Source organism: Spea bombifrons, chromosome 13 (genome assembly GCF_027358695.1).
Source record: "Spea bombifrons isolate aSpeBom1 chromosome 13, aSpeBom1.2.pri, whole genome shotgun sequence".
In the NCBI taxonomy this organism is placed as follows: Eukaryota; Metazoa; Chordata; class Amphibia; order Anura; family Pelobatidae; genus Spea; species Spea bombifrons.
Window position 1 is genome coordinate 28720124 of NC_071099.1, and position 23129 is coordinate 28743252.

At 44.1% G+C, this 23129-nt stretch overlaps 3 protein-coding genes across 3 annotated transcripts; 2 read left to right on the plus strand and 1 right to left on the minus strand.

Moving 5' to 3' along the window:
• Positions 1-9399, minus strand: ZNF341 (zinc finger protein 341). Its single transcript, XM_053452835.1, has 16 exons — positions 9365-9399; positions 7613-7723; positions 6992-7179; positions 6743-6892; positions 6130-6357; positions 5723-5915; positions 5393-5477; positions 4964-5151; positions 4514-4704; positions 3455-3663; positions 3004-3100; positions 2556-2688; positions 2355-2466; positions 1838-1908; positions 1247-1434; positions 1-458 (listed from the first exon to the last, which is right to left on the minus strand). The coding sequence occupies exons 1-16, from the start codon at positions 9393-9395 to the stop codon at positions 138-140; spliced, it is 2496 nt and encodes an 831-aa protein (XP_053308810.1). The 5' UTR covers positions 9396-9399; the 3' UTR covers positions 1-137.
• Positions 9400-9582: 183 nt separating this feature from the next.
• On the plus strand, positions 9583-12429 carry PXMP4 (peroxisomal membrane protein 4). The gene is made up of 4 exons (XM_053452836.1): positions 9583-10043; positions 10693-10755; positions 10909-11107; positions 11798-12429. Exons 1-4 carry the CDS (start codon positions 9652-9654, stop codon positions 12059-12061), a joined length of 918 nt encoding a protein of 305 aa, XP_053308811.1. The 5' UTR covers positions 9583-9651; the 3' UTR covers positions 12062-12429.
• A 1666-nt stretch (positions 12430-14095) lies between these two features.
• Positions 14096-22102, plus strand: E2F1 (E2F transcription factor 1). Its single transcript, XM_053453954.1, has 7 exons — positions 14096-15416; positions 17994-18090; positions 18386-18605; positions 19130-19282; positions 19643-19757; positions 20349-20553; positions 21022-22102. The coding sequence occupies exons 1-7, from the start codon at positions 15180-15182 to the stop codon at positions 21267-21269; spliced, it is 1275 nt and encodes a 424-aa protein (XP_053309929.1). The 5' UTR covers positions 14096-15179; the 3' UTR covers positions 21270-22102.
• The last annotated feature ends 1027 nt before the right edge of the window (positions 22103-23129 follow it).

A 23129-nucleotide genomic window follows, 5' to 3' on the forward strand; every position in this document is an offset into this window, starting at 1 on the left:
TGAACCAGCCGCTAAGTGACAGGTTAAGAGCGGACGGTATGTATAAGGAGTGGACCGTCGATCATCTCCCGAGACCCGCTCGGTGTGTTTTGTTCCTCCTATACACTGTGACACCTCTTAGATCTGATCAGCCGTGTCTACTCCGGGTTCTGGATGTATATAGGTACTTCTAGCATGGAGCATGATGTGTCTGCCCCGCTCTGAAGCTCTGCCAGGGTCACAGTGCTCGGGGTCATACCGTCCGCCATGGGCTGCACCGTCAAGTTCTCGTTAGGGCCACCAGCGCCACTAACCACGATGGAAAGCAGAGCATTGGGGGGCTGCTGGAACTGCTCTTTTCTGTGGTCTCCGGTATCACCCAGACGTTGGGCATTGTTTTCAGCCAGGTTCTCAGTCTCTTCTGGCCCAGGCTCCTCAGCTTGCTTTCCTCTCCCTTTCCTTCTCTGAACCTTTCTTGCCTGTAATAGACATTTTTTCCCCATTTATGACATCTCTAGGTGGATTACTAGAATTGACACCGGCATTCTATTGGTTTCCATGGTGACTGCACCATTTTTAGTGGTGGCAAGACTAGAGAACATGCGTTAATATGTAAAATATACTCTGCTTTCATTAGACCAACGAGATGATTGTCCACAAGGTACCAAGGTTAAGATTTGCATGCAGTGATGTATTTATGGGGGTTGTACTCCCGGGATGCTGGCTCTCCCTGGACTGGCCATCCTAGGGCAGGACACACCACCCCTCGTGTGACAACTTATGCTGTGGATCACAGGGAGCTTACATCCTCCGTTCTAACTATGAAAACATATTTTATATCCATACATGGATATTTCAATGACCTATACCATTTTCTTGGGTTGCCATGGTGATAGGATCACTTTTACACTTTGCACCAGAATCGTTTTTGTCTGCAATCCCACAATTCCCCTTGTAACAACGTTGAATAATTATCAGAAAGCCTATGTTCCTAAACATGAATTCCACAATAATATCTTCTTGAATCCAACCCCTGGGTAAAAGTTGCTACCACCTAGTTGAGTGATTCATACTTTCTGTTGGCCACACAGACCCAAGTATATATATATATATATATATTATAGGTGTAAAACGTATAGATTTCACACCCTGAATATAGAATATTTGGTTGATTACATGTAGTTCTCCAGCTGTTCTGCCACATTTCTTAGCCACAGAAAGCCTGTCCGTAATAATCATTGTTCTCGTACCCCATTCCACTCCTTACCTGTTCCTTCTCATCGTCGGGCTGCAGCCGGCACTTGTGCTCCTTCATGTATTTCTGGCGCGTAAAGCCCTTGCCGCAGTTTGAGCAGCAGTATCGGTAATTGCCGGTGTGACAGCGCTGGTGCTCCAACATATGGGCCCGTCGGCTGAAAGACTTGGCACAGTACTGGCACTTGTGCATCTTCAATCCTGTGGAAGAGAAGGATTCTGGGAGTGAGAACCAACGCTTAGAATTAGAATTAAAAGTTCTATAAAAGAATGCAGATTACATACGGTATGTATAAATATATATATATATATGTGTGTGTATGTGTGTGTAGGTGTTGCCTGCTTTTTACTCTTTTGAATCTTTGCCATTAAAGGATGTTGAAACTCTGGAAAACTTTTGAATATTTGGAATATTTCTACTTGTCAGTAATGGAAAAGTTTGGGTTCTCTGAAAAACCGGTACGGTAAGTGATTGAGGAACAACCAAAAAAAACAACGTCCTTCTTTTCTAAGACCAGCATCTTTTCTTGGTATAAAGCCTGTTATCTGCAGAAGGACTCGTAACACGTCCTCTCCCAGCACCCAAGACTTATCCGCTACCTACCAGAATGCGAGAGGATATGAGCTTTGAGTTTGTCGGGGCGATTGAATTCCTTGGAGCAGCCGGAGTGAGAACTGCAGGAGACAGAGAGGGGTGAGGAGACTATACATACCCGGCTATATTAACACGCAGCAACGCACACACCCGGGACGGGCAAACCACCTGTTGTTGGACTACAATTCCCACAAACCTCTAGTACTAATCACACACACTGTAAAAAGAGGGCGAATGCAGCAGATTTCTAGATTGTAAGCTCATTGCAGCGGGACCCGCTTCACCTTTACTTCTGTAAATCCAAACCGGGTGGTCCAGCGTACATCATTGATGACTAAGATGATGCAGTGAATATGAATAATATTCCTTTCTCGGTGGATTAAACCTTACAAAATGATTTGGGCTTTCAGTGGAGGACGATGTAAACCCAACTGTGGGGTCCCAATCCAGTCATACACCAAACAACTCTAAAGATAGATCACAGAGGGCTTGGTGATGACATGGCAGCCACAAGCTATATACTCACACAAAGGGACACTTGTACTTTTTGTAGGGTTCATGTATCAACATATGCCTCTTCAACTTGTCTTTCCGATTAAACGCGGACTCACAGAGAGTGCATCTGAAAGGCTTTTCACCTGGGTGGAACAACATGCTTTATTATTAAGGATCTGCAGTGGCAGTAAGTAATGTTTATGACAAACTTCAGTGTCCTTCAGGGTGGTACCTGAGTGGATGTGATTGTGAAGCTTCAGGTAGTGCTCTCTCCGGAAGAGCTTCTTGCAGATTTGGCACTTATAGCGGCCCCCACCGCCATGCGTGGGTAGATGTCTCCGTAAGTAGCGTTCACAGGGGAAGACCTGCCAAAGGAGCCCTGAAATGATGACTATGACACCCGCCAGCACCCGTTGCATGTTGTTATTTTGGGATAGAGGCAAGGAACATAAGAGGGTAATTACATGGACTGTAACCAGTGGTTATCGCTGTCCTCTGCTCGTTGTTTGCGGTTCTCTGGAATTTCCAGATGTTATGTACTCACTGCACAATATTTTAAATGTATTTAGGATTTACTAATAAATCATCACGGCTGTATGTTATGGCATATTATGTGGGAGAGAAGGTCTCCGTAGGTGATGAAGTGTTGTTGGAGGTCAGACATTGAGAGAGTTACTCACCTTCTGGCAATGTGGACACGGAAAGCTGTGGGTGGCTGTCTGCAGATGCTGCTCCAGTGCTTCAGGAGTGGAATATTTATTCATGCACTTCAGACACCTAAAATATTTTGGGTTAAACAAGTTGGACCGTGAGTACAGCAGCGACATACGTGCCACCTGGCCCTTCTGTTCTACTGCCACACAGAAGCAGAGAGACCTTCATGGACCATGTGAGGAACTCCATACCCATCCTACACGTCAACACTTCTGTGCAGGCCACTTTCACCTGAATTCTATTTCTTTAGCCTCCTATGTCCATGGGAAACGTGTACAGCCTTGCATTTCCCTCTATCACTTCCCTGTGTCCCATCCTCCATCCCCTCTTAAAGTGAGCCCAACAGACCTTCTCTTTTTCACGATCAATGGAAAGATCCCATCTCTAAGGCTATGCCAAAACATTAGGATACTTTACTTGTAAACGGTCAACTCCTTCTTGGGGGCGATTTGGGGCAGCATGCTGTGAGAATACTGGTGGATACCCATCTCGTAGAGAGAGGTATAACCCTTGTTACACAGATGGCATCGATAGGTCATCTCCTCCTGGTGGGTTTTAATGTGCTCCAAGAACTGGTCCAGCTTCTGAGATGTATGACCACAACTTTTTACTACACATTTGTAGACCTGTTGAAGAGAAGAGCAGCCACACCAAAATATATTGGGTCATCACAAGAGGATCATTGCTAAGATAATAAACTTGGTACAATTGTAGTTCTCTACCGTCTACGGCTCTGTCACCTTGGACGTTGTGTATTTGTTCACTACTGCTCACTTCATAGTTACATTTACTGCACCACCACTCGGGTACCACATGAGACTTCACGATCGTGAAGATGAACGATGCATGAACCAAAGCATTTAGTTCAGAAAAGATGTCTGCAGTGACACTCATTATGGTGGTTCACCAACAGAAAGCGTTACATTGGAAGTCTTTTAGTGGTAATGAATTACCACCAACAAGATGTTTATTGCAAATCTTTACTGCTAATGGAGATCTGGAAAGCTTCTGTTGGTTCCCTATGAGAACTATAACAATACATTTCATTTTCATCACTTTCAAATAAAAAAACACTGTAAACCTTCACTAGGAGACTCCAGAAAAGAGAAAAAGAGATAATAGGTTGGTTTTAGTTGTTAAATTAATTCCATAAATACACTACAATTTTTGTCTGCCCCCAAGGCAACCACCCTCCATCTCATTAAAAAAGGATAATGTGCTAAAATCTCAATTAATTCAGTGAAACTAGTAGTACCCCGAGGTTAGAGGGTTGATGGACCGCTGCCCCATTTGCCTTGGGGAAGAGAAATCTCTGCTTCTCTTCTTTATATGGTTTATATCATAAGCCTGCGGGGAATGAGATTGTTGTCGCCAGGTATCGAGTGCATATGAACCCCCCCGAGCTGTTCATTTCACCAGGAAATACCCCATTTTGCACGGCAGCACCACTTTTAGACATCTATTTCCGTAGCGCACCTGTTCTTGCTTGTGTTGAGTCATGTGGGATTTGAGCTGGAAGTAGCTGTTAAATTTGTTGGCGCAGAACTGGCAGTGGTAGGAGCTGTCCACTGCCAACATATGTTTGTCACTTGCCCCTTCACCCATGTTGCTTTGTGTCGCGTCTACTCCTTGAGCGGGGGCTTCCTCTGGTGGCGTTTGTGGGGGGGCTAAAAGAGATAAAGAAATACCATCTGAGATATAGCATGGAGAGAAAAACTCAACACGTCGCTGTAGATTCGGATAGTTCTTCTGATTTGTCTACTTCCAGAGAAGCCGAAGCCTAATGTCTCTAATGAAGCTCAACTCCATGGCTTTGCATCTCTGGTTTTCCATTGATCTAACTTTGTACTCCTGGGACAATCATCAGCTTTGTAAGAACCTCACACTACATCACTAAAAAGCGTTGGCAATGTAGACACCACTCACCAGTATTCTCCCCGCCATCCTCCTCTCTCTGCCCATCGTTGAGTGGGGCCACTTGCAAAGTCACAGAGCCTTGGGGATTTGGAGCTTTGGGCCACACTTTGTGGGTCTGCATGTGCTTCTTGACATTGGATTTCTGAGCGAAGGCTCGTCCACATACAATGCACTGGAAAGGTTTCTCGCCTGTGTGGCTACAAGACAGGGATATATGTTTGAAATCGCTTACCCCCAACGTTTAGCATCTTTCTAGAGCCACAACGGAGACGGCTTGGCAAATTCACCATTAGCAAAGCATCTCCTGCCTTCCGAGGGTGTCTTGAGTTAAATCCCCAGTGTGATCATTTTATTGTAGCCTCACAAACTTCTTTTCTGGAGATCGTATTAGTTTGTAAGCGATCGAATAGCTAGTCAGGAGAAGCGGTGAGATCTCACCTTCTAATGTGTTGCTGGAGATCAAAATTTTTCCCAAACGCCTTGTCGCAGTATGTACATTTCAGCTTGGGAGATTTGATTTTTCCTGGTGAAGGAATACAATTACAAAAAAACACAAGGGGCCATTCAGTTATGAAGAGGATGAAGTTTTATTGTAAACAGTGTCATTTCTTTACAGCTATAGTTATCATCAACTGCAAAATATAACGGCGCTATATAAACTAATCAATAATATTGGTATACGTATATTTAAGGAGAGGCTGACCCTTTCAATATTTTACTGTAATTAGGTTAGGTTTCTCCTACTTGTCCCATCTACGCCCCACTCACCGTTCTGAACCCCGTCAGACTTGGGTCGACGAGCCTTGCTAGGAAGTGCTGGTTCCAGGGCTCCCACGCTGCTCCCATTAAGGTCAGGGCAGGGGGAGCAGCTGCTCGTAGTTTTGGATTTGAGTCCTTGCTTTCCAGGGCTGTACACCGGAGGAGTATTGTATACGGTGCTTTCCACGCACTGGCTGGGAACCTGCAGGTCACAATAGGCCATCCATGATAAGGAACTTTACGAGCCATCAATGTAGGACAATGCCTCTTAGTGACAAAGCATTAAACGTGCAGCTACCACCTGTTCATCACTATGAGTGTCCATGGTATATCCAGGTCTGCAGAACGCCTGACAGCAATAAAAATAACAAAAAAACTCAAGAAACACCTTGATTTTGCCAGTGCCAAGCGTTTACCTCGATCTGAGTGTAAGGCGCCATGCTATGGATTTCCATGCCCGGGTTCCCTGGCATGCTGATGGGCGAGCTGTACACCTGCACCACCGTACTGCAGCTGCTACTGTTGGCTTGCACCGGGACACCCAAATGGCCATGTCCAGGGGCAGCAGGAGGTGGCTGCGGTGGCCTGGGTGGCAAGGAAGGTGCGTGGAGGTAGGTCCCACTGGTGTGCACACTCAGGTTACTCTACAAATATGGCAGAAAATGAGAATAAAATACAATATTATGGAGAAATGGGGGTCATCTGACAAACCAAGCGATAGCGGAGCATATTACTGTATAGAGTAAGAAAGAAGGAGCAGCAGGGGCAGGGAGGGAGAGAATTACCCCAGAGAGGACGGCACAGTATCGTGTTGATACATTTGTAAGCGGACTCACAGAACCCATTTAGTAGACAGCCGACACACCAAAATTATGTCCTTTCTTATCAAGAATCGTTAAATAAAATGTGGGGGGTATTTCCACCCCATACGCCTGCCTTTTATGTACTGGTATTAAACCAGTTGTATACTGGTATCTAGCCGTGAATCTCGCACGCTGCTATAATCCACGCACAATGAATGTCTCTTACCTGGACTGGAGCGGGGATGGAGTGCATGGGCTGCTCCAAGGAGGTGAGTGCCGACATCGCAGACAGCAGGACCTCGTCATTCACCAACACGCTGCCCTGCACCAGAGTCTGGATGAGCGGCGACGGCGGAACAGCAATGTATGTGGAGATCTGCGAGGGAAGGGGGAAATATCGCCGTTACTGCGCATGCTTTACTGGTCATCACGGTGTCCAGAGTTTTACCAATGGATCCTGATGCGTGTCACCCACCTGTCTGTTGTTAATCTGAGACTGCTGGATGGAGCTGACCGGCGGGGTGTACCCACTGTGACTGCCCATGGAAACGGACGCCAGAGAGGGTGCGTTCCCCTGACACTGCTCCCGCTTGTGGATCATGAACGCCGGCAAGGAGTTAAACTGTTTCTTGCATTTCCCGCACAGAAACACATCTTCGTCGTCTAAAAGAAAACATCACCGAATATTATTTGCCGGAAGGCATAATTGTGCGTTTAGTACATATAACAGCATGTCGTACAATGGCACTCAAAGGGTTAAAGGGAGTCTACTTCCTAAACAGTACATACAGTGAGTGTTCTATATATATATGTAGTGATTTATACACTGTCAATGTGAAGCTACAGAGCACGTGCAGAAAGCATACTTAAGTACACTTCCTGCTTTCAACAAAGTCAACCAAGGGAGGAGGAAAAAAGGCAAAAGGCTAATTTTGTTACATTCATCAGTTGGGGGGTCCATCCAATATGTGTTTTAAATGAAAATAGGGCTGCTGTGGTTACAAAAGTGCAATATTCTCTAAGATTTAGTGGAAAAGGCATATTTAATGACATATTTCGACTCTACATTTCAGTATAAAAATGAAAATATTCTCACCCATTCCCTGTATGGAGACCGCAGTGTTGACAGACTGAGCACCGTGGTCCGATACCCCACCTTGCCCATCCAGCAGGGACTGAACTGCTAGGACCGTCTGGTTATCCATTCCTGGAAAGAAATTGATTGTTCCCCGCTAATACTCCAAAATGATCTATTTTACACACATGACCTAAAACGAGGCATTTTTCTAACGTTTATTAAAAGGATAAAAAGGAATTTGGATGAAACAATAAATGTACTGTTATGGGAAAACCGTAATCAAACTATCTGCATTACTCCTTTACTGACCCTATAGTAATAATTACATTCTTGCAAGGAATCGTGGGAGTTGTAGTTCTACAAAATTGAATAGCTTTAATTAAACAGACCCCTGGTTTCCAGAACTAATAATGTATTCTGCATTATTAGTGAACAAAACTGTTTTTTCTCCGTTGCTGTCCGTAACATCAAATGGGGCACTGGTACAGAGGTCACAACGGGCAGATACCAGATAGCAACCAATCCCGGAACCATTCTACTAGCACATAAACCTTATCATTTTCTGTTTTTTTGTCCCAAAAAAGAACAGACACTGCAGCCGTCATATCCACGGTAACGCGTAGAACAGCTGCGTGGGCCCTTTATTTTGGTGGTCTCGGTTTTGCAAAAGCAAAATGCCCACCATATGGATTTCCCCATCCCCATGTCTGTGAGTCCTCTTTAGAGAGTGGGTCAGGGGCATTAGGCTAGCTATCTATTTATGACCACATCTTATGAGTACCTGCTTTTATGTCACATGACAATTAAGTACCCCCAGCAAAAAGTATGAAAGGTCCAAATTTTGCACAATTGCAGATTTACTTCTAAAAAAGGGTTTGGCCGTGCGGAATGATCTAATACTACATTTACTTATAAACGTAAGCAGAGGTGGAATGACGCCTTTCGAAGAATACTCCGCATTAATGGGTTTTGTTATGTGAATTATTAGTTATAGAGAAGCTGTATTATTTATTACCATATAAACGTGTTCTATGGGCCACGAGAGCAATTCCACAGTACCAAGATGATGCAGTCACCATAGCAACCAGGTGCCTGATCCTGCTAACCACTCTAGTTTTACCATTTCTAGACCTCCTCATTATGTCCATGAACGCTCGGTACTCATTTTATAACGAGGGACAGGTACGAAACGATCACAGTAACATCCTAGAGAAATCTTTAGAGCCTTAAGTCGAAATATCCACAAATCACGTGGAGTCACATAAACCACTGGGACCTCCGGGGTCTGTTCTCCAGATTCCATCGGAAGAAGAGACCTCTAAGGCCTCCGAAACCTTATTTGACTCTACATTTTTTTCCATGTTGGCCACATAAACCCCATCTACTTGGACCTTGACCCATCCGCTATATCCATCCTTCACAGAAGAATGGCCCCTAAAGCCATTGGCTATCTGTTTAGAATTAAAGCCATGATCTCACTGGGACACCCTCTGACACCAGCATGCCCCATGATGTATGTAACAGCAGTTCCCATGTCTGTCATCCACCCCCTCCTCCATCAACACCAGCTATTCCCGGAAGCCTTTCTCCCTCTGCTAACAGATGCCACCCCCATCCCTGCTCTTCCATCTTCCTCCCTCCTCTGTCCCCTCCACACCCTCTGCCATCCCGAATAACAGCACATCAGTGCATGGAGGAGCAAAATCCAATACACATGGAGCCATCCTACCACAGGAAATAAAAGCACACAGCACTCAATTCTCTATTTACCTTCAAATGCCTCAAATATCGTTTGCGCCATCTTGCAAACCGGAGAGATTATAATAGCAGCATTATGGGAAATGGGATATTGGCGCAGTACCGGTGGCGGCCACTAGAGGGCTGAATAGTATCAGGAATATTAAAAACGTTTTATTGATATGAATACCATTAATATTTACGGAGTGGTTCTGAGGCAAAGCTCTAAGTGTGAGGCGATCGGCATTAACGTTCCGTTGGTTGCTACGGTGACTGATAAAAATTTAGAATTTTGCCCCAGAAATGTGTTTAGCAATAAGATGATTTCAATGTCCAGCATGTGTTTCCTGTATTGCCCCGGCTGGGTAATGTTACTATGCGTTTCACATATTATACATCTAGTAAATTATTCGGTCCGCAGGATATTAGTCATTTCGTGTAATTTACTGTTATTGGTTAATTTTCATAGTTTTGTAAGTTATCCGGAACCAAGTATTTGTTTCCGCGTTGCAGTCAGGGTGGATTTTATTGTTGCACGCAAACCTTTGGAACGCATCGTACCGGTATCCGGAAGCTCTGTGGCTGTCACAGGTGTCAGGATGGCTTCTGGGCTGTTACCGCGGTCTCTGGTCCGTGTTGTGAACGAGTTATTGAAGAAACGGAGATACCGGGCTGCCCTAGCAGTGATCAAGGGCTTCCGCAACGGGGCAGTGTGAGAAGAGGCATATAAGGGCTGCACATGGGCAATGATAATATTATATATATATATATATATATATATATATATATATATATATATATATATATATATATAATGGAAAACATGCAGCAATGGGTGGGGGTCTTTCCACATAGATTCCATGTTTTAGAAATTAAACATACTAGTTCAGCATTTTATATAGAAGCGGATGGGCTGCTGTGGCCTGTCGAGAGTGGCGAAGCGTGAGCCATTATTGAGCTTGCTATGGTTTTAGGTTATTTCCATCATTGAATTTGATTTAGAGGCACCTACGGGGTTAAAATAAGTATTCGTCTAAAATTGAGTTATAAGGGTAAAGTATAGGCTCGGGGGAGGTGGCGCGTACCTTTTAAAGGGTGAAGTAAGTTAAGTTTCTCCTTCGGGTTTTTGATGCGTAGTTAATCCAGTGAGATCAAACGTTCTATTTCCCTGCAGCTTTTGTTTGGAGAATAAATCACATTAGTTTATGGACCTACTCCCTTCGACAGAGTGATATATGGTCCTCCGTATAAAGTCATACCTGAGTTTTTGGGTGATCTCTTATTATTTGTATGCTAATCCTGCTTAATTATATATATGTATATATATATATATATATATTTATTATTTATTTATTTTAAAGGTATGGCGCAAAAATCCGGGCCCCGCATGCGTTGGTGATGACATTCCTCTTTAAAAGTGGAAGGTACGTTTTTTTGGGGGGTTTTTTGCATACATATTTACTGTAAGAGAGCTAGAATATCCATGTATAAAGATAGCATCCTATATAGCGCTAAAGTTTATCTAAATATGCAACTTAAAAAAAACATCATAAAAAAAAAACGTTTTGTGTTTCTAGTTTTCAAGAGAAGTTGAAAGCCGTTCTTCAGGCAACTTTCACGCATTCCCGGAACCTGGCGTACTTTGTGTTTACCTATAAAGGACTGCTGGCCGCGCAGGAGAAACTTCATGGCAGCAAATGGCAATTCCATTCCTTCCTGGCAGCGTGCGTTGGCGGTTGGCTGGTGTTTGGTGAAAATAATCACATTAACAGCCAGGTAATATCTCTATAACTGCCTTTCCTTATTGTTAGATTTTATTATTGTTAATAATAAACAATAATTGTTGCAATGTTTTCATTGTGTGTGTTTAGAGCTTGAGAGTGGCAACAAAACTAGGGCAGGAAGTCCTTGATCTCGATTGTAAAGAGGTCACAGGTGTCACAGCTCATAGGCCTTTCATGGAATCCATTATGTTTTATTTAAAAAGTAACATATTTTAATATATTGGTAGGGGGGTGCTTAAGAACTAGAGATTGTTCAATTTATTTTTTTAAATCTAGAACTACGGTATTTGCTCCATTAAAAGATGAGAAATGCCTTATACCCCCTATATGCCACTATGTCCCATGATATGCCCCTGGCATATAGGGGGTATAAGGCATTTCTGGAGGCAGAGTGGCATATAGGGGGTATAAGGCATTTCTGGAGGCAGAGTGGCATATAGGGGGTTAAAAGGCATATCATGGGACATGAGTGAGCTAATTGAGGTTTTTATGTCGTGTCACCATGTACTCGTCTCCCTATTGGAACACCTAGCCATATCGATGGAGTTTTCCTTCTCCAGCCCTGATGTCCCTATATTGTGACTTGTTACACTTGATTGCTCTAGAAACAAATATTTGCTTACCTGCTTTGTGTCAGATGGTATGGTCCTAACATCCTCGTAACAACTTCACTCTCCTGCAGATCAACATGTACTTGCTGTCAAGAGTCCTCTTCGGTCTGTCCCGGCTGGCGGTGGAGAGAGGTTACATCCCTGAACCCAAGCACGACGCGTTCCCTCTGTTCTCGGCCGTTGTTTGGGGCTTGGTGCTCTGGCTGTTTGAGTATCACAGACACACTCTCCAGCCATCTCTTCAGTCTTCTATGACGTACCTGTACGATGACAGCAATATCTGGCATGACATCTCGGACTTCTTAATATACAACAAGCCCAAACCCACCAAATAACCGACCTCACTTTTATGGCAAGGGTAGCCAGTGTTGGGTTCATCGGTAGATGTCCGGCTCATCCTCAGAGGATGCATGTTGTCTATCAGCAACTACTGGTGGGGCCACGCGTTTGAAACTCACAATCATTTACAGTTCCTTCCACCATTCTTTTAGTTTGAGACGGTTATCTGGCTTTGGTGTATGCGACATCCATGCGGCTTCCATGTATTTTGGAACCAATTGCATATCGACTAGACCTTCTTAGCCCTTCCGGCCAAATGCATCTCCTGCAAGTCAGAATCTGGGTACATACGATGGCTCGAGTCTCCAAGCTGAACGGAGTAAGTCGAGGGTTTTCCCTCCCCGTCATCTTACCGTAGTCCCTATTTGCTCTCCCCTGGAGACCCGCACTCCTGAGGTATGAATTCCATACCAAATATTAGTTACAGCGGACCTGTAACCGTCATAATAATTATATTTTACAGTTCAGCGGACTAAACCTGCGCAATAGCTGAACGGAGGACACTTCCATCCCAACCTGGGGTGTTAAAGAGCCGTTAATGGGGACTGATGTGGCGCCCAAACTAAGAACCACTACTCACGCTGCTTTAAACCATTACCAAACGTCAATACTTTCAAGTATTTTCCATTCACGCCGACGCGCGCGCATTTGGTTACCCTGTGGCCTGTATGCCCTTAAATTTGAACCCGTTGTTCCTGAAGGGGGCGCATAATGGGATGCAGTAATTACATTAATTAACAAAGATTGTGTCGATAGTTAATGCTCTTACCGTTTATTATTCTGTAAAACCTCATCCGTCTCAGAAACAGTTTATTACATCTAGGGGTGGGATATTAACCCTTTGTGCAACGGGTGTACAACATTGGGTAACCATGACCAAGACTCCTAGTCCTAGAAATCTGTGAGATGAAAGTGCGGCTCTCCAGCCAATCGTCTCGTTAGCGGATACACCCCAATTTTATACAGACACCCCTGGGGCGCATTACAAACACTTCAAAAGAAATTGTAAATATGGCAATTAATGACTAATTTTTAATAAATTGTGAAGCGAAAACTTTGTTAGCTTTGTGGGTTTATTGTTGTTTCTGCGTTGTGTGAACCAGATTCAGACTGAAGTTGGTACAGTGCGGATGTTGGCACAGCGTACCTGAGGCGTATAAAAATTAAACTAATTCTGTCTTAGAAATTCTTTTGATCTATACATTAGCTCTATGGTGTGAAAATCTGGACTATTGGGAAGTATGTCTTACCCCATAGGGCATGATATAAGCTACTGTTATGGGCTATCACTTGGTTAAGCGCTGATCACCGACCCTTAATGCATTGGTGATGTCGCTAACGCGGCAGAGCCTTTTGTAACACGTTGTACAAGCTGCGTAGATCCCTTCTGGGCAAACGCTGCCGCCCCTGCCCAGAGATCAAACAACCCCGGGGGCAACATTCAGAGAGTTCCCAGGTTAATCACTATGCAAGGGACAAACCCAGTAGCATGGAAATCTGGTCCTGCATGAAGTCAGGAGAAAGAACACAATCAATGAAAATTCAAGGCTGCCATAAAGGAGTGCCTCCCTAGCACAGTATAGTGAATACGCCCCATAATGGGTCATGAAGTCCAAGCTTTCTCAAGTTACAAAAATGCGAGACTTGTCCATTGTTTGACTACAGGGCGGAGAGCTGCGTTTACTGCATGCCCGCGCGTATCAATGAGCTTTAAACGGGTCTCACCCTGTAAGCAATGCCCCGTATCTAACGCGGATCTGCCCCATCTGCAGCAAACATCTGTCACTCCCCATTCATCCTATCTAGGAAATGAGCACTTCTCCTGTCAGGCAAATAGTGTACGCCCACCGCCCACGCGTCGTCCAATCAACGCCCTTGTTTTGCTCCATTCGCTATCACGATTAGCTTACCCATCCTTCTGTCATTCTTACTCTCTCCCGCCGCTCTGTTCGAAACGCCTTCTAGCCAATAGCATGTGTTCCATCGCTCGCCGGCAGCCAATAGCGCGCCTCTAGTGACGTTGACGCCAGTTTCGCGGCAAAAAAGGAATTGGCGCGCAAATGGGCTAGCGGTGGGAGCTCCAGAGATCAGCTGGGAGGCGAAAACAATAGCACGGCCGGAGGACTCTGCCGGGCACCAGGACGGCCTACTTTCTTCAGGAACCGGCCTGTATCCTACCCAGTCAGCCGGGGACCGTGCTGTGCTCCCAGGACATGCCTCCGCAATAATACCGCTTTGCTTTTAATGGGAGGGGTCCCATGCAGTCCAATAGGATCTGGCCTGAGATTGATAGAGCGCTTCTATTATTGATTAATATATTAAGTATATTGTGAACCTGCAGTATTTCTTCAGCCTGGACTCTTATGCTTTCTAATTATACAATTGCTGTATATTTCTGAATTGCACCCTTTAAGAGGTGCTCTTCCTCCTTGCATTACTGTCTTGTGCTGCTGCAGAATATCTCAAGTCTCCAAATACCATTTCCTGCACTTGGCTGAATTCTTAAGTTATTTTCCCTTTTATTTATTTTGTTAACACTTAAGATTCTGCTACCAAGTTGCTTTTTGTGTTTGGGCTCCTTTAAGATCCCCTTGGTGCATCAGTTTAAATGCCCCAACAATCTTTGGCATGTTGATGGCTAATCCTGGATGCATTATAGTCATACAGGTTCATGCTGTACCTGTATTTCTGTAGGATGAAATGAGACTTTCCTACAGCCCCCCAATCCTTTTGGTCTCTGACAACCCAATAATTCGATTTGTTTGTAATTCAGCTTTCAGGACAAAAAGAGCAGTGTTTTTATTGGAACTTTTAAGAATTGTGTTTTGAGGAAATATTTGCAGTGGGTTTTTTTTGAAGCTGCAGCGGATCCCTGAAGACTTGATTGATCTTTTTGGATTTGGGGATCCAGATCTGGTTTGGTGTAGCAGATCCCTCTTAAAGCTTGATCAGTACGCCTGTTGAAGACCCATCGCAAGTCATTCTGCTTGGAAGCTCCCAGTAAACTGCGGGTCCATTGTTTGGATTAAAGAGGACCACCTGTCAAAGTTCTGGGTTCTTGGCCAGCATGGAAACTACGAAGACTGTAAGGCTGAAGGAATAAGTCCTCTGATCATGTCCCAGGAGTTTGGGGTGTCTTATGGCTGCATTGATGGAGATTTTGGGACAGTTTGGGAAGCAGGTACCATCCATGTGGCAGAGCAGCAGATTGTTATTATATCCACTCCAGATGTCCCAGCAGAAGGTCCTGGAAACTCTGGGCTCAGTGAAGCTGAGCTGATGCTCTTCACCACTCCACAAGGTCCAAGTACGTCGGTTGCCGGACAGAAGCCAGCTCTTGGACGCCCGCCGGTAATGTGTCTCTGATATCGTTGATATGCATGAAGATGTCACCTTGCCAGGCTTTTGTCTTGTGAGGAACAGCCAACAAGAAGGAGCTCATTTATAAAGAGTAATTCTGGTTCAAGTTCCTAATGTGGTCCCATCACAATAGAAGCCATTGTAATGCATGGGCTGCGCCACGTTCAGAACTTTGCACCAGAATTTCTGAAAGTGACTTATTGTGTGGGTTTTGTTGCAATTAACATGCATCGCCGCTAGTCGTGATGTAGTCTCAGACCTGCGGTCCAATGTCCAACCGAAAGATTTATTTGGGGTAAATCTCGATTTGCACTTTGGATGTTTTAGAGACTTCCATGGTGGATTTCTTTATGGCTACTCACTGTGATCAAGTTGGTCTAATGAAGGGTGTTTTGTTTGCTGGAGAACCACGAGTACAACTGGTTCTCAGGATGCAGAGCAGGCTGCTCTCTAATACATATATATATATATGATGCTAAATGTCAAATTTCTTGCGAATTACTGATGAAACCCAATCGTGTCCCCTAGAGTGGCACCATCTTCACTCACCATCAGTTTGTAAATATTCCCCCCCTTATACTTGTGTTAGAATGTGTTCTGCTTGTGTTTGTTACCCGTGTTGTTAGAATGTGTTCTGCTTGTGTTTGTTACCCGTGACCGGCGGCGACCATAACAGGGTGGTGTGCTGTCCTTATCTCCCAGCTGCAGACTGGCCATTTAACATGCAAGAGTACTAGCTTATTGCAAAGGGATTTGTCAGCATAAGTGTCTGAAATATCCATAACTGATGATTTATATCATGATCTCTTTCCTAGAGAAGTGTTCTATCGGACATACGGTTGTTGCTCCATGCTTTAATGTATCTATCCGTTCTTTGGGGTGTCCAGCAATGTCTTCGAAGGAAGAACAAGGAGCTTGTTTCAGCACAAACTTTCTAAGGCACTAGATCTGCCGCAGAGCCGCCATCATTACCATGATACATTTGTTGGGTGTTGTTACAGTGTTATATTAAGCGCCCAGACAGTGTCTAGTTGTGCAGAACACCCACAGGGCTGCTTTCAAACATTCTTTCCTTCGCTTGATTTCACTCTAGACTGATGGCACAGGGTTGCTTGTCGGGACGTGACGGGGGGGTGTTGGAAACTAAAGTAGTAGTTATGGCCTCCATCCTTCAGACCCGCAGCTGGCGAAGCTTTCTAGGGTCTCTTGATTTGAGTGCGTGAGTCTGGTTTGTGGATTTAGGAATACTAATAAGTAGTTTGTTTCCCTGATAAATACATCTTTTCCCCTCACACAATGTCAGATATGTAGAGTTTGGCTTCACCTTGTTCCCCTTCTGTACCTATTGCATAGGTGATCTAACTGAGAAGTCCAGAGAGGGTTAGCAGAATTAAGCTTGTCTATTTAGTCTATTAAGGTGTGTATGGCGCACACACACAAAATACAGAACTGACTGTCGCTCATACATCGGGCGCGTGGTCTATGAGCTGCTCTTTAAATTTCAGGATGAGTTCACAGACTTTGTTTCTAAAGGGGGGTCTTCCAGCTTCTTTGGTACCCTCTGTACAAGTGCAAAGCTTGTCGGCTGGGACTGTGGTGGGAGGTGGGAAGAGTCTCCAGTCTGCGGTTTCCTTCATTATGGAAGTTGGGACTTTTTTGAGCTCCTCTGTCTCAAGATTCAAATGTTGGAAACATTTCCCTATTTAACCCCTTAAATCAGGTGTCTAACCTGCAATTGACAGTCAGAAGCCCAAATCTTTTGACTTGCCAAAAATAATCCATTTGTAAAAATGCACTCCTGGGGCTCGACCCCAAATGTGTTAAACATATGAGTAGGTAGGACCACCAGGGACTAATAAAAGCCTGATGAAATCCCTGTTGGCACTGAGACATTGATCTTGTTTAAATATCATTAAGTCTACGGACGCCATCAATTTAACAAATTCTTACACGTTCTCCTGTAGTTGTAGTAATTCGTGCTGTGGCAGAGGGTCATTAGATCTCATGGTGACTGCTCCGCTGGGTGTGTTCCCCGTCTTCGATGTTATGTCGGAGTTTCTGGCATCTGTTTTGTCGCAGACCCCCCCTGCCTCCGAGTTAGCAGGGAAACCAGTGGAATCGGTTACAGGAATGCTCTCGCCTACACTCCCACCTTGGCAAACCAGTATGGGCTGGGGTGAAAACCACTGCAGAGCAGCTGTAGGGAGTGTTTTAAAGGGACAGCCTCAACCTGTTCACCAAGATGTTGATGGCAGCAATTGTTTTCAAGGGTTATACCAATCAAGTCTCGGCAGTTCAAAAATACTGTTATTTAAAAACGAGAAAATAATTGTGATAAAATACTTCCTTTCGCTCTCACCAGCCTACGCATTTCTTTTTTTGGCTTATAATTGGTGGGACATTCACAGAATGTATTTTAAGAGAGTTGACCATTAGTACGGTACGCCATCTTTGCAGAGAAGGCTCAGGTAGTCCGAAGCGGATTTCCTTTGCTGTGCTAGCTTATTTTTTTAATATGTGGCATTAAAGGCTTCTTTTCTTCTCTCTTCTACCCGCCGTTAAACATAGGTGAAGCGGAAATTGGATTTGGAAGCTGGGCACAGATACATTCCAGAGAGGCCGCAGTCGCCACGCGTGAAGACCAGGAATCCTGGCAGAGGTTTGGGTAATACTTCTTCTTTTGGCAAGAGAGCAGGCTATGCCAAATGCCAAAATATAAATGGGTCATTTGGGCTTCTGTAAGGTTTGTGGCTAATAGTAAATACCTGTGCTGGGTTATCTTAATGGCACTTCAGCAGTTTTGGGGCACTTTTACTTGCGATCATATAGTGGTGTAAGTACTCTTAAGAAGGAGACTGCCCAAGGACTGACTTGCAATGTTGACAGCACCTTGCTCTCTTGTTCTCTTTATTATTGCTTCTAATTCCGTTATACAACCTCTTCTCCCTTCTCTATAAAAGCTGTGAAGTCCCCAGGGGAGCGGTCACGTTACGAGACATCCCTGAACCTCACCACCAAGAGATTCCTGGAGCTACTGAGCCAGTCTCCAGATGGGGTGGTGGATCTCAACTGGGCGGCCCAGGTGCTGAATGTCCAAAAGAGGAGGATATATGACATCACCAACGTGCTGGAGGGGATCCACCTGATCACCAAGAAATCAAAGAACCACATCCAGTGGCTGTGAGTGTCGGGTTTAATAAACTCCATGGTTTGATTGTTTGACATGAATGATCCCGACCCACCTCCTGCTCCAGCATTCGGGAAGTCGTCGGTTACTTGTAGTCAAACTGCAATTAAATAAGACAAATGTCTCTTGTAGCCCAAAGCTTTATGGCATATGTTTTTCCAGTCCCTGTTTCTCATGTTTTGTTAAATTTACCACATTTATAATATTGTAGGAAGCCTTTATAACCCATTATTTGGCTATATGGTAAATTAATCTTCTGTGGGTTTGTGATCGCACGGTGATAAATCCCGGATCCGGGGACAGCGCAGTCGCAGTACGTGTGGCCATACACTGCCTGTGTGTGACGTGTTGTATGTCATTCTCGTATTCTCTCTTCCTCTTGCTGTCTGTATTTTGCCCGCTCTTAGGAGTTTATTCACTAATTTGGAAGGTGAAATATTTAAGCTCATTAGAATGCGTTTAATGGTTCGGCCGTGTAACATGAGCTGGATGTGATCTTTCTCTCCCGCTGTCGCAGGGGCAATCAGTCGGTCGTGGAATCGAGCAGTAGGTACCAGATGCTGGTAAAGGAATGTCAGGATCTTCTCACCACGGAGAAGCACTTGGATGACCTGCTCCACATGTGCACAACTCAGCTCAAGCTGCTCACAGAAGAGTCCGAGTCTCAGCAATATCCTTTACTGTTTCTAACCTTTTTTTAACCATCCTCGATGACAGTCAAGAAAAACTTTGAATGAAGGCGTTGGCAATATTTTTGACAGCACTTGCCACAGATATGTGGATAGTTCATATTGGAGTATGGATTTGGGAGATTAATGCGGATGATAATCATATAATTATGAGCAGCTCTTTAAAAAGTTCAGTAGCGGTTTAAGAATTTTAGTAGATGTCTTTAGTGTTGACTTTAATACAAACCTGGTTTCAGAGGGGGGATTCATTAGGGAATAGTCTGTTAATCGCTGTCATTTGAGGTTTATAGAACACGCCATTTGCATTGGTGAGAAATGACCCTTAACGCCTCTTGAGGTACTTCAGGATATGTCACCTGTCAAGATCTCCGTAGCATTGCAGACCCATCGGAGAGAATGCTGATGGTTATCAAGGCTCCTCCAGAAACTCAAATGCAGGTTTCTGATCCCAACGAGGTAATCTACGAGCGTGCGCCGTATGCAGCCTACAAAACCGTGCTTCAGTGAGATCCTCAGGGATTTTGGGCTCCTGGGATCTGCTTATTGAAATATTTTGGTTTTCTGCCTCATTATGTGTTTTGAAGAGCCAGACCTAGTGAGCTGCGGCTGTGAATACAGTAGGCTTGTGTCCTATATAACTTTGCATTTTACAGGGCCTTCTATGTGTATCCCATGGATTGAGCTTTATCAATCACTAATGAAAGCAAACCTACTTTGACTTCCTCTAATTATTAATCAAAACCCAAATATTATTCAAAGTTGTGACCAAAAAGCTACACCTATAAAAACACGAACAGCGAAGAAGTTCTATTCGAAAGAACATCTGGACGTTATTCATTAATCCATTTGAAGGGACAGTTTAATGTCCCGGACACCAAAACTTAACATGGCACCAAAAGGCGCAAGAGGAAGATGTATAAATATGATGGCCTGAGTGTCCTTAACTCTTGATAGTCTACATTTATCTCAGGTTTTTGTGGTTTGCAAATTGTCTGCTTTTGTATATAAAATGTACGGTAAAAATGTTTTTCTTTTCTTCCTCCTCAGTGTCTGCAGATCTCCTTGAAAAGCACACGTGGCCCTATCGATGTATTTCTTTGCCCCGATGACACCTCTGGGGTCTGCAGTCCAGTCAAAAGTCCTGCAAAAGCTACTCGCCCCGAGCACTCGCCGCTTACTCACAGTAGCGAGGGGTCGCCTACTCTCAATCCGTCGCACGTCATTGGCTTAGGTCTGCTGTCATGCGAGCAAGGTGTGTATGTCCAACCAACGGCACGATATATTGCCGTTCTGTTCATTCATTCGCATACATAAACCTAGAACAGCCTCCTGTACCTTGTGAGTTAATCATTAAAGTATCTGTTTCAGATGCAAGGGTCATTTGAATAGATGTTGTGCAAATAGGTACATGTTTGTGTGCAAATAGGCGAGATGTTTGATGCATTCCATTCACCCCAAACAGGTGAAAGTAGGCATTCTTCTCATTCTTCCCTCAGGGGTCCTCCTTAACCCTTTCCTATTCAGAGAGCCTCCTAGCGTATCAGCTTCTTGGGTGTAGACAAATGATCAAGCCCATAATTTACCAATATGCTATAGCATGGGGGCCTCCTTGGATAATGTATAAATGCTGCATATCATAGTATCTGTATTACAACTTACTCTATCGCTCACGTATTGTCCTGTAGTAGTGTGTGTTTAATTCTTTATTTCTTCCTACCAGAGTCTCTCCTGCCTCCAGAGACTGATCTGCCCATGGGATACTCTTCCGAGGATCTCAACCTGTCTCCTGTCACCAATGCCGCCCTCATGGCCGAGACCAAGGATAACCTGTCGGCTTTTCTGAATGATGAGTTCATCAGCCTGTCCCCTCCGTTGTCCCAGGAGTACCACTTTGGGTTGGAGACCGGCGAGGGCGTTAGTGAACTCTTTGACTGTGACTTCGGTGACCTGACGTCCCTGGGTTTGTAAAGAGGAGATGAGGTCCTTTTTATCTCTGATACATTCTAGCTCTTCCCCCTGCATTAGGACCCTAGCGAAACTTACCTGATCCTCTCGAGACTTCTCATTCGATTTGCATCCGAAAGACTTTGCGACGAAGATGTTAATATTATAAGTTAATTCAGCGCTTTGCGTACATATTTAAAATGGCGTGTATATATATAAAAGCTCTTAACCCTATGGATGGAAAAGCACTTCAATGTAGCTGAGTAAAGGGTGTCCAAAAGGACAAGAGCTCTAGGACCCCTGAGAACATGGATAGTATGATCATTAAGCATGGATCCAGAAATGTGGCGTGTGCTGTTAGCCTTCAATGTCATCTCCTTCCTACTCGATAATAAAAAGCACCCTTATTTTAAAAAGTCTTCTAATTTATGACTTCCCACCCTATATTGAGTGGCAGAATTTATGGAGTGCATTGAATTTCCTTTCTTGTTTCATCCACTCGCTGCTTAGTAAACAAGTTGGCACCATTTGCCCTTCTTCTTGGCATCCAGTGAGGCTTCGTACACCACTTTTCTTTAAAATGCTATCCAGCGGAAATGACTTGCTACAAATAAATCCCCCCCCTTCCTCTAGATTTTCACATTTTTGTATTTATACTTAACCTGCCTTAGCAAAAAATAATTAGTATTTATAAGAGTGAATTTCTTCTTGGCAAAACTTGTGTCGTAGGACTGGTTTGCTCTACTTGCAAACATAGGGCAGACGGGATCAATGTGTTAGCAGATCATTTGGCTTAATTTATCTGTAAATGTGTGGTTTGTTTTTTTTTCCCAATAAAGATCTTTTTCAGCTGAAAACTTGGTTTCTCCTGACTTTCTAAGTTACCTCTTAAGATATTTTCTTGAGTAAGGTAGAGACCAATCCATCGGACCTGATCGGATACACCCAAGGTTATTAAGTATTTTGAAATACCCTGGCATAATCCTTAGCAGGAGTAATTTAAGAATACTAGAAGTTGGCAATTGTAGTGCAACTTCACACAAAATAGAGTGCAAGAAAGACTCAGCCAACTAAAGTAAGTCTTCTATGGATTAAATCTTACATCCGCGGTTCAGAAGTGAAGACGCTATTAGGATAGCTGAATGAATAAGGTGATGGTTGAGTGACAAGAGACAGGGTCTTGTTACTAGTGGGGTACCTCAGGGATCAGTATTGGGGCTAAAGCTTAATATTTGTATTACTAATTTTACAGAAGGTACAAGGGTCTGCAACAAGGTAGACATTCCTGGTGGAACAAGCCAGATGCCAAGTGATTTAAGTAAATGAGAAGACTGGTCTAGAATGCGACAACTACCATTAATGTTGATAAATGTGAAATAATGCACTTGGGACAAACTGGCATAGCGAGAGAGTTCTAGCTATACGTGTGGCCGCAGCGGATGTGATGTCCTATCCATCTCAGTGCTTACTGGCAGACACTCTCCACATGCTAATGCTATGATAGCATGTGTGTGTACATGTTACTGCATGGTGTTAGTATGTGGGTGGGTGTGAGTGTGTATGGTGTTAGAGTGTCAAGTGTAAGTCTATGGTGAATAGTGGGAGGGAGAGGAATGATGGACATTGTGTATGTATGGTGTTAAAGGGAGTGGGTATTAGACAGTTTCGATGTTAGTATGCTTTTTAGTTACGGGGTGCAGATGAGGTGCTGGATGCCAGACATCACAATCACCCATGCTTAAACTTTTGCCATCTGCCTGATTTTGTTGCCTCCTGGCAGCCTTTGTAAGGTTTGGGGTGAGCGGAAGGAAGAGAACTTCAAGATAGGGAATCGATCAGATAACCATTTAAACTAAATATTTCCAAAACAGTTATACCACTGGA

What these genes read in the sequence shown, in the direction of transcription:
- E2F1 (XM_053453954.1), top strand. Translation starts at nt 15,180, where the DNA reads ATGTCCCAGGAGTTTGGGGTGTCTTATGGCTGCATTGATGGAGATTTT. An exon ending in CAGCTCTTGGACGCCCGCCG is followed by an intron (nt 15,417 to 17,993) that starts GTAATGTGTCTC and finishes CGTTAAACATAG; the next exon opens with GTGAAGCGGAAATTGGATTT. An exon ending in TCTGCTGTCATGCGAGCAAG is followed by an intron (nt 20,554 to 21,021) that starts GTGTGTATGTCC and finishes TCTTCCTACCAG; the next exon opens with AGTCTCTCCTGCCTCCAGAG.
- PXMP4 (XM_053452836.1), top strand. Translation starts at nt 9,652, where the DNA reads ATGATTTCAATGTCCAGCATGTGTTTCCTGTATTGCCCCGGCTGGGTA. An exon ending in GGCTTCCGCAACGGGGCAGT is followed by an intron (nt 10,044 to 10,692) that starts GTGAGAAGAGGC and finishes TTTATTTTAAAG; the next exon opens with GTATGGCGCAAAAATCCGGG. An exon ending in ATAATCACATTAACAGCCAG is followed by an intron (nt 11,108 to 11,797) that starts GTAATATCTCTA and finishes ACTCTCCTGCAG; the next exon opens with ATCAACATGTACTTGCTGTC.
- ZNF341 (XM_053452835.1), bottom strand. Translation starts at nt 9,395, where the DNA reads ATGGCGCAAACGATATTTGAGGCATTTGAAG. An exon ending in GATATTTGAGGCATTTGAAG is followed by an intron (nt 7,724 to 9,364) that starts GTAAATAGAGAA and finishes ATTTCTTTCCAG; the next exon opens with GAATGGATAACCAGACGGTC. An exon ending in CGTGTCCACATTGCCAGAAG is followed by an intron (nt 2,689 to 3,003) that starts GTGAGTAACTCT and finishes CTCCTTTGGCAG; the next exon opens with GTCTTCCCCTGTGAACGCTA.